Raw genomic sequence first — 9,681 nt, 5'->3', positions numbered from 1 at the left:
ACCGCTGGAGGCACCTCTGCGGCCTCCCGAAAGCTGCCTCCTTCCAAGGCCTGAGTGACGTCGTTGCCCCGGAAAACATCAAGAAACTACAAGGGATTTATAAGTAAGGAAGCCTTGTATTGGTAGCTTCAGTTTGCTTGTTGGGAAATGCCTATGTTGTTCTGCACTAGAGAATGTCTCTGAAGCCGAAAGCAGTGTTTGTAGTGTGTTCCGGCTAGTCTGTGTCTGTCCAAGGTTAACGTTAGCTGTCAGACCGTTATGTAAGGTCTTCAGTTCTTATGGATTTAATATGATAGCAAGGAGGTAGTGGGTTAGGTCAGGTCTGTCCCAGGTTAATGTTAGCTGTCAGACCGTTATGTACAGTCTTAAGTTCTTATGGATTTAATATGATAGCAAGGAGGTAGTGGGTTAGGTCAGGTCTGTCCTAGGTTAATGTTAGCTGCCTCCTGAAAGCTGTCTCCTTCCAAGACCTCAGTGATGTCGTTGCCCTGGAAAACACCAAGAAACTACAAGGGATTTATAAGTAAGGAAGCCTTGTATCAAAGCCTTAAGTCTGTGATCTTAACCCCCATACATTTCTCTGTTAACACAATTTCTTATATATTTTTTAGCCCTGAGAATACAAGATGCCTTTCCCTTCAAGATGGAGACATTGGGAAAGGCCTTTGTTATCCTGCACTAGACTAACAATGCCTTGCAAATACTACTACAACCTCTACTAACAATGTGGTAACTCTCATCCATCTCCCAGGCATGTGGATGATGTGGATCTCTTCACCGGTGGACTCGCGGAAAAGCCAAACTGTGGAGCGCTGGTCGGGCCCACGTTTGGCTGTTTGATTGGTCGCCAGTTCCACCACCTGAGGCGAGGCGATCGTTACTGGTATGAGGACGACATCCCGCCCTCCTCATTCACTAAGGGTACGTGTGTGTGTGTGTGTGTGTGTGTGTAGATTAGTAAGTAAATATTTATTGCTATCAAAACATCATATACATAGATACAAACAAAAACATCGTAAATTAAGCATCGGTCTGTGTGTGTGCGTGTGTGTGTGTGTGTGTGTGTGTGTGTGTGTGTGTTTAGAGAAGTGTTTAACCCGGTAACAGCGGGTACCATGTTTCTGAATGGTCCTTCTAAGCAAGAAAAATGAGGAAAATCATCATCCATACAAACCATTTCATAATATATATCAAAGCATTTGTGATCAGTTTATGTATCATCTTTTGGGGGGTGTTATATCATGGCACAAATTTGGCCCGTCGCTGCTACACGGTAAAGCCACAAATTTGGCCCGTCGCTGCTACACGGTAAAGCCACAAATTTGGCCCGTCGCTGCTACACGGTAAAGACACAAATTTGGCCCGTCGCTGCTACACAGTAAAGCCACAAATTTGGCCCGTTGCTGCTACACAGTAAAGCCACAAATTTGGCCCGTCACTGCTACACAGTAAAGCCACAAATTTGGCCCGTCGCTGCTACACGGTAAAGCCACAAATTTGGCCCGTCGCTGCTACACAGTAAAGCCACAAATTTGGCCCGTCGCTGCTACACGGTAAAGCCACAAATTTGGCCCGTCGCTGCTACACAGTAAAGCCACAAATTTGGCCCGTCGCTGCTACACGGTAAAGCCACAAATTTGGCCCGTCGCTGCTACACAGTAAAGCCACAAATTTGGCCCGTCGCTGCTACACGGTAAAGCCACAAATTTTAAGTTTTAAGCTTGTATTCTTAAGCATCTCAGAGCGCCAGATCGCCTGTTTGAAAATAGTTACATAGATAGATAGAACGTGAATGTTGGATAGATGCGTGTGTGTGTGTGTTTATGTGACGAGCTATGTGTTACGTCTATGCATGTGTTGCCATTATGAGGGAATGTTTTGGGTTAAGGAAGGGACGGATAGCTGGACAGACAGACAGAGGACCAGGTGATAGTTAACCAAGCTCTCCACCCACAGCAATGCACCAATGGCCTCTTGCAGACTCCTTACGTTCACAAGTTCTTATATTGTCACTACGAGGGAAAGTCTTTGGTTATGGAAGGGACGGGTAGTTAGGCAGACAGACAGAGGACCAGGCGATAGTTAACCAAGCTCTCCACGCACAGGAACACCCCAATGGCCTCTTGCACCCTCCTTATGTTCTCAAGTTCTTATATTGTCACTATGAGGGGATGGGTTTGGTTAGGAAAGGCACGGGTAGCTAGGCAGACAGACAGAGAACCAGGCGATAGTTAACCAAGCTCTCCACACACAGGAATGCCCCAATGGCCTGCCAGGGGAAGCATATCAAGGGTGTGGACCTGAAGAAGTGGAAGACCGCCAGCCCCAACTTCATCATTCCCGACAAGATGCTTCAGGAGAGCATTGAGAGGGCCAGGCGCGACATCACCAACATGAGGGACTCCGAGTGGAACCTCTGGGAAGCACGTGAGTGTTGGCGTGTGTGTGTGTGTGTGTGTGTGTGTGTGTGTTTTCTTTTTTATTTTAATTTCAACGGTTAATATTTCTAAGTGTATATTTCTGTGTGTGTGTGTGTGTGTGTGTGTGTGTGTGTTAGAGAGAGAGAGAGAGAGAGAGAGAGAGAGAGAGAGAGAGAGAGAGAGAGAGAGAGAGAGAGAGAGAGAGAGAGAGAGAGAGAGAGAGAGAGAGAGAGAGAGAGAGATTTACTTATCTATATGTACGTATGTAATATAATGATAATGATGATGATGATAGTGAGGTCAGTACAGGGGGGTGAAGGATGGAGGGGAGGGGGGAGTGACCTAGGATGACCCCAAATACACACAATGACCTACTTTGACTATGACATTATTATTATTATTTTCTTTCTCTGACCATCTTGTGAGCCTATGGGGAGGCCTATACTGACATGACTTGTGATTGGTGTGTGTGTGTGTGTGTGTGTGTGTGTGTGTGTGTGTGTGTGTGTGTGTGTGTGTGTGTGTGTGTGTGTGTGTGTGTGTGTGTGTGTGTGTGTGTGTGTGTGTGTGTGTGTGTGTGTGTGTGTGTGTGTGTGTGTGTGTGTGTGTGTGTGTGTGTTTCATTATGGAAAAGGCCTATTGAAATCTACAGAACTATACTGACATGACTTGTGATTGGTGTGTGTGTGTGTGTGTGTGTGTGTGTGTGTGTGTGTGTGTGTGTGTGTGTGTGTGTGTGTGTGTGTGTGTGTGTGTGTGTGTGTTTCATTATGGAAAAGGCCTATTGAAATCTACAGAACTATACTGACATGACTTGTGATTGGTGTGTGTGTGTGTGTGTGTGTGTGTGTGTGTGTGTGTGTGTGTGTGTGTGTGTGTGTGTGTGTGTGTGTGTGTGTGTGTGTTTCATTATGGAAAGGCCTATTGAAATCTACAGAACTATACTGACATGACTAGTGATCGTGTGTGTGTGTGTGTGTGTGTGTGTGTGTGTGTGTGTGTGTGTGTGTGTGTGTGTGTGTGTGTGTGTGTGTGTGTGTGTGTGTGTGTGTTTCATTATGGAAAAGGCCTATTGAAATCTACAGAACTATACTGACATGACTAGTGATTGGTGTGTGTGTGTGTGTGTGTGTGTGTGTGTGTGTGTGTGTTTCATTATGGAAAAGGCCTATCGAAATCTACAGAGCTATACTGACATGACTAGTGATTGGTGTGTGTGTGTGTGTGTGTGTGTGTGTGTGTGTGTGTGTGTGTGTGTGTAGCCATGGAGCCCAACTTAACAATGACACACACTGGAACATAATAATCCCATAATAAACACAAATATAACACTTAAAAATCAGGTATAAATCACAGTATAGCGTGTTCAGCGAAGTCCCAGGTGTAATTAACAGATGCCGCGAAGACTAGCTTGCCGGCACACCCAACGCACACACCGAACACACTCTACCCTTTACACATGGTAGGTCACACACACACACATACACACACACACTCCATAGATACGGAGACGGAACCACACGAGCGTAAAGCCCAGGCCTACAACTACAGCTACAACTAGGTAAATACAACAAGGTAAATACACACAATTCCCTTAACACATGTTCCCCTCTCTCTCTGACTGACTGCCACTAACACCTTCTAGCACACACACCAACTGACCCAGGACCCAGAACGAAGCAACAGACTAACTCCCGACCCAGACTGACCCCAAGCGGACACCCCAGGACGCAACGCCCGACCTGGGGGAGCCAACGCGTGACCCCTGACCTCATGCAAGCGCTGGTGGGCAGGGGGTCGGAAGTGCAGGGGAGTGAGGACTTGAAGTTGAGTCCGAGGGTTATGCGGGAGGCCGAGGAGCTTCTGACGGATTGCTTTAGCGCGGGTGTCAAGGCTTGGGGGATTATGAGGCAACACGAACGGCAGCTGTGGCAGAAACGTGAGTAACTTGACCCACACGCACTCACTCACTCACGAATGCACTCATTTTTTGTGTGGGGGGTGGGGGTTAGAAGAGGTTGTGGTGGTCCTACGCACTCATTTTTCATGTTAGGTTCGGAATATGACTTTCACCCGCACGCACGCACTCACGCACTCACAAGCCTCCTTCTCCTCCTTCCTCCTTTTCTTCCTTATTTCCTCCTCCTCCTCCTACTCCTACTTTTTCTCATTGGAACTTTTTTTTCTTCTACATAATTTTCTTTCCTCCTCCTCCTCCTCCTCCTCCTCCTCCTCCTCCTCCTTTTTCTCATTCAAACTTTTTTTTCTTCTCCATATTTTTCTTTCCTCCTCCTCCTCCTCCTCCTCCTCCTCCTCCTCCTCCTCCTTTTTCCCATTCAAACTTTTTTTTCTTCTTCATAGTTTTCTTTCCTCCTCCTCCTCCTCCTATTTTTCTCATTCAAACTTTTTTTTCTTCTCCATATTTTTCTTTCCTCCTCCTCCTCCTCCTATTTTTCTCATTCAAACTTTCTCATTCAAACTTTTCTTACTCAGATTGTTACCCAACCGACGAGGGAAAATAACATATTAGACCTAGTACTCGTGAGTGATTCAGATCTCACACGTGAATGTCAAGTTGGCGAAAAACTGGATGGTTGCGACCATCACCTAATTCGCCTAAAAATCAGAACAGACCATGAACTCACCGAAAACACGTCCAAGATTCCAGACTACAAAAAAGCCAATTTTAACTTCGCTCGTGAGCTGCTAACCCAGACAACTTGGGAACCCATGAACCTCACTCCGGTGGACGGTGCGTGGAAAGGCTTTAAGAACAAACTCCTGGAGGTAGAGAGAACGACTGTTCCCATGAAGACAAGGAGAACAAATAATGCCACAAGCACACCATGGATGACTACCCAAGTTCGACGGGCGATTAATTTGAAGAAGAGAAAATACAACTTGCTAAAGGAAAACAGCACTGACGAGGCATGCGAACAGTACCATCAAAGCCTCAGAGCTTGCAGAACACTCATTCGCCAGAGTAAACGCGACTATGAAAAGCAAATTGCACGCGAAGCCAAGTCCAACCCGAAAAAGTTCTTCACGTATATAAGAACCAAAAAGAAGACAAAAAGCAATATCGGTCCCCTAAAAGATGAAAGTGACGTACTAACACAGGACAGTAGACAAATGGTCGAAATCCTAAACAGGAACTTCGCGTCAGTGTTCACGGTCGAGAACACCCAGTCCGTACCCGAGAGCCCTACCCCACCGATGGGAATCACTCCCCTAGAAATTGGTACAATCGACGAACGGGATGTGAAAAAGTACCTAGACAAACTCGAGACAAACAAGTCTACCGGACCCGACGACTTGTCACCCAGGCTGCTCAAGGAACTCAAGCAGCAAATCCTCAAGCCACTCACCGCCATCTACAATCAGTCACTACAACAAAACAAAGTCCCGAAAGACTGGAAACAAGCGAATGTAACTCCGATCTACAAAAAGGGAGACAAAAGTGTGGCCCTAAACTATAGACCAATCAGCTTGACCTCAGTGGCGGGAAAAATCCTCGAGAAGATCATCAGAGACAAACTCGTTAGGTTCCTTGAAGACAACAACATCATTTCCGATGCTCAGCACGGTTTCAGGAACAAGCGCTCATGCTTAACCAATTTATTGGACTTCTTCCAAGGTATCTATGAAAACTGGGATAATCATATCCCCAGCGATGTTATATATCTAGACTTTCAGAAAGCCTTTGACAAAGTGCCACATGAAAGACTCCTCAAGAAACTCAAGTCGGCGGGACTAGGCGGCAATCTGACAGCGTGGATCAAAGACTGGCTCACTGGAAGAAAACAACGAGTTGTACGCAACGGACAGGCCTCCGAGTGGCTCCCGGTCACAAGTGGAGTGCCACAGGGGTCAGTGCTGGGACCCGTACTTTTCATCATATATATCAACGACCTAGAACTAGGATTAAAATCCAATCTTTCAAAATTTGCCGACGACACAAAGGTGGGTGGGAAGGCCCTCACGACGGCAGACTGCGAAATTATCCAGAGAGACCTGAACCAGATCACTCGGTGGTCAGAAAAATGGCAGATGTCCTTCAACACTACCAAATGTAAAGTAATGCATATCGGATCCAGAAACAGCAACCACATATACCACATGGGTGGCGAACCTCTACATGTTGTGCAAGAGGAAAGAGACCTCGGGGTCACCATCAGCAGTGACTTGAAACAAACAAAACACTGCAAGTCCGCCTGTAAGAAAGCCAATACAATGCTTGGGTTCATAGCGAGGAACTTCGAATACAAGACGCCGGGAGTTATGTTATCCTTGTAGAATTCGCTGGTAAGGCCCCACCTGGAATACGCCGTGCAATTCTGGTCTCCTAATTACAGGAAAGACATTGAATTACTTGAGAGAGTACAGCGCCGCGCCACGAAGATGATACCATCACTGAGTACGAAGCCTTATGAAGAGCGACTCGAGCGACTCAACCTCTTCACGTTGGAAAAGAGACGACTGCGGGGAGACATGATACAAGTCTTTAAGTACCTGAACAAGCTCAGCAACGTTGATCACTCCAAACTCTTCACGCTACAAACAAACCTGAGAACAAGAAACAACGGAAAAACAATTCAAGCAAAGCGATGCAATACTGACATCGGCAGGAGTTTTTTCTCAAATAGAGTTGTTCGCCACTGGAACAGCCTTCCTGCAGAAGTGGTTAGCGCAGAGACCATCAACTCCTTCAAGAAACACATTGATCGCCACTTTGCTGCAACGGGTGTGAACTGAACGTTCCCAAGAGTAGGTACACAAGTGCTTTAATCCTTCCCTGCAAGCCACTCCTATGGCAAACGGATTGATTAAACCACTGAACGCAGGCAGCCTAGTAATAAGCCAACAGGCTTTCTGCTGCCTGCTAGTCCATGTTTCCATGTTTCCTCCTCCTTTTTTTCATTCAAACTTTTTTTTCTTCTCCATATTTTTCTTTCCTCCTCCTCCTCCTCCTCCTCCTCCTCCTTTTTCTCATTCAAACTTTTTTTTTCTTCTCCATATTTTTCTTTCTTCCTCTTCCTCCTCCTCCTTTTTCTTATTCAAACTTTTTTTCCTTACCTGACCTGCCATATAGTCCTTCCCAGCCTTACCAGACCCTTAGCAATGAGTCGGGTATTTACCAAACCTCAAACATGACCTCAAACCACTACTGGCTCTTCTCTTCTCTTATTCTTTGTATTGTTCTTTTTATTGGTATTCTTCCTCTTCTTCTGTTTCTTCTTCCTTAATTCTTCATATTATTATTATTATTATTATTATTATTATTATTATTATTATTATTATTATTGTTATTATTGTTATTATAATTATTATTATTATTATTATTATTATTATTATTATTATTATTATTATTGTTTTCTTTAATTTTCTTTTCTTATTTTCCTTATATTCCTGTCTTCTTTTTCATTCCTATTAACATTCTTCAGGTCAGGTCAAGTCATTACGTAGGTCATTTCTCACGACCTGACAACTAACTGACCTGTCTTTCCCCCTCCATCCCACAGGTCAGGCAGCATAAGGGCACGAAAAACACGCGCAGCTGACCGCCAGCTGAAGGACTACTGAATCCGGGTCACCAAGCAACGTCCTCGACCTGATGGAAGTGTTGGCAAACATTGACGTGAGCGACATCATGGAAATCCCCAGTGTGTTTGAGTGTGACGACCAGACCTGCCTTGCGACCATACACCACGATTCCGTACGGCGACAGGATGGTGCAATAACCTGAATTTCCCGTCCTTCGGCAAGTCATTCCGGGCCAAGAGTCGTCTGTTGAGGCCCTCCTATGAAGGTGGTGAGTGTGTGTGTGTGTGTGTGTGTGTGTGTGTGTGTGTGTGTGTGTGTGTGTGTGTGTGTGTGTGTGAGGGGGGGTTGTGTCTGTGTGTGTGTGCGTCTGTGTGTGTGTTAAGTTAGATGAGGACTACGTAATATCAATTCTGTGTGTGTGTGTGTGTGTGTGTGTGTGTGTGTGTGTGTGTGTGTATGAGGGTGGGTTGTGTCTGTGTGTGTCTGCGTCTGTGTGTGTGTTAAGTTAGATGAGGATTACGTAAGAGAAGAGAAGAGAAGGGAAGGGAAGGGAAGGGAAGAGAAGAGAAGAGAAAGAAACTGAGAGAGAGAGAGAGAGAGAGAGAGAGAGAGAGAGAGAGAGAGAGAGAGAGAGAGAGAGAGAGAGAGAGAATGCATGTATGTGTATATGTATAGACAAACAAATTATAACCACTACTACTACTACTAATACTACTACTACTAATAATAATAATAATAATATTAATAATAATAATAATAATAATAATAATAATACCATTACTGCTACTACTACAACTACTACCATTACTACAACAAATATCCCCCTATTTCCAGGCCTATCTAAGCCACTACTACTACTACTACTACTACTACTACTACTACTACTACTACTACTACTACTACTACTACTACTACTACTACTACCATTACTACTACTACTACAACTACTACCATTACTACAACAACTATCCCCCTATTTCCAGGCCTATCTAAGCCACTACTACTACTACTACTACTACTACTACTACTACTATTAACCCCAGTATTCTACCTCCATTTCCAGGGCTATCAAAACCCTGAGCTACGTCAATCACAGGTCAGCCGCTTCCCTCCCCTCGGCTAATCTCTACGAACATGCACAACGATGTCTCGGCTCCTCATGTTCGCTACACCCTCATGGTCATGCAATGGGGGCAGCTTATCGACCATGACATCATCTTCACGCCCATCAACAAAGGTATGTGTGTGTGTGTGTGTGTGTGTGTGTGTAAGTAATGGTTTATTGCTAACATTTTAAGAGTTTTTTAATTGTATAACTATAAATATCTTGGCTATATCTATGTCTGTGTGTGTGTGTGTGTGTGTAAGTAATGGTTTATTGCTAACATTTTAAGAGTTTTTAATTGTATAACTATAAATATCTTGGCTATATCTATGTCTGTGTGTGTGTGTGTGTGTGTGTGTGTGTAAGTAATGGTTTATTGCTAACATATTTAAGACAGTTTTCCAATTGCATAACTTAAATACCTTGGCTATATCTATGTCTCTGTTTCTCTCTCTCTTCTCTCTCTCTCTCTCTCTCTCTCCCACAGCTCTTACTCTCTCCTCTCTCTGAAGCGACACAACCCTTGGCATATGCTCACTGTTAGTGTGTGTGTGAGGGAGAGCATACCCTGGACTTTGATCAGAAGAACAATAAAGTGTATCAAGAAATATG

At 44.7% G+C, this 9,681-nt stretch overlaps 1 protein-coding gene across 1 annotated transcript; it reads left to right on the top strand.

Moving 5' to 3' along the window:
* The first annotated feature begins 229 nt into the window (after nt 1-229).
* Nucleotides 230-9,197, top strand: LOC126994896 (uncharacterized). Its single transcript, XM_050854163.1, has 6 exons — nt 230-523; nt 752-921; nt 2,255-2,427; nt 4,066-4,359; nt 7,943-8,232; nt 9,028-9,197. Exons 3-5 carry the CDS (start codon nt 2,265-2,267, stop codon nt 7,954-7,956), a joined length of 471 nt encoding a protein of 156 aa, XP_050710120.1. The 5' UTR covers nt 230-523; nt 752-921; nt 2,255-2,264; the 3' UTR covers nt 7,957-8,232; nt 9,028-9,197.
* Nucleotides 9,198-9,681: the final 484 nt, after the last annotated feature.

The sequence above is a fragment of the Eriocheir sinensis genome, unplaced genomic scaffold (genome assembly GCF_024679095.1).
Source record: "Eriocheir sinensis breed Jianghai 21 unplaced genomic scaffold, ASM2467909v1 Scaffold91, whole genome shotgun sequence".
NCBI classification, from domain to species: Eukaryota; Metazoa; Arthropoda; class Malacostraca; order Decapoda; family Varunidae; genus Eriocheir; species Eriocheir sinensis.
This window is presented reverse-complemented; position numbering and strand designations above follow the sequence as displayed.

Coding starts and splice junctions, on each gene's coding strand:
- LOC126994896 (XM_050854163.1), top strand. CDS start 2,265: ATGGCCTGCCAGGGGAAGCATATCAAGGGTGTGGACCTGAAGAAGTGG. Junction 2,428..4,065: donor GTGGAACCTCTGGGAAGCAC/GTGAGTGTTGGC, acceptor AACACCTTCTAG/CACACACACCAACTGACCCA.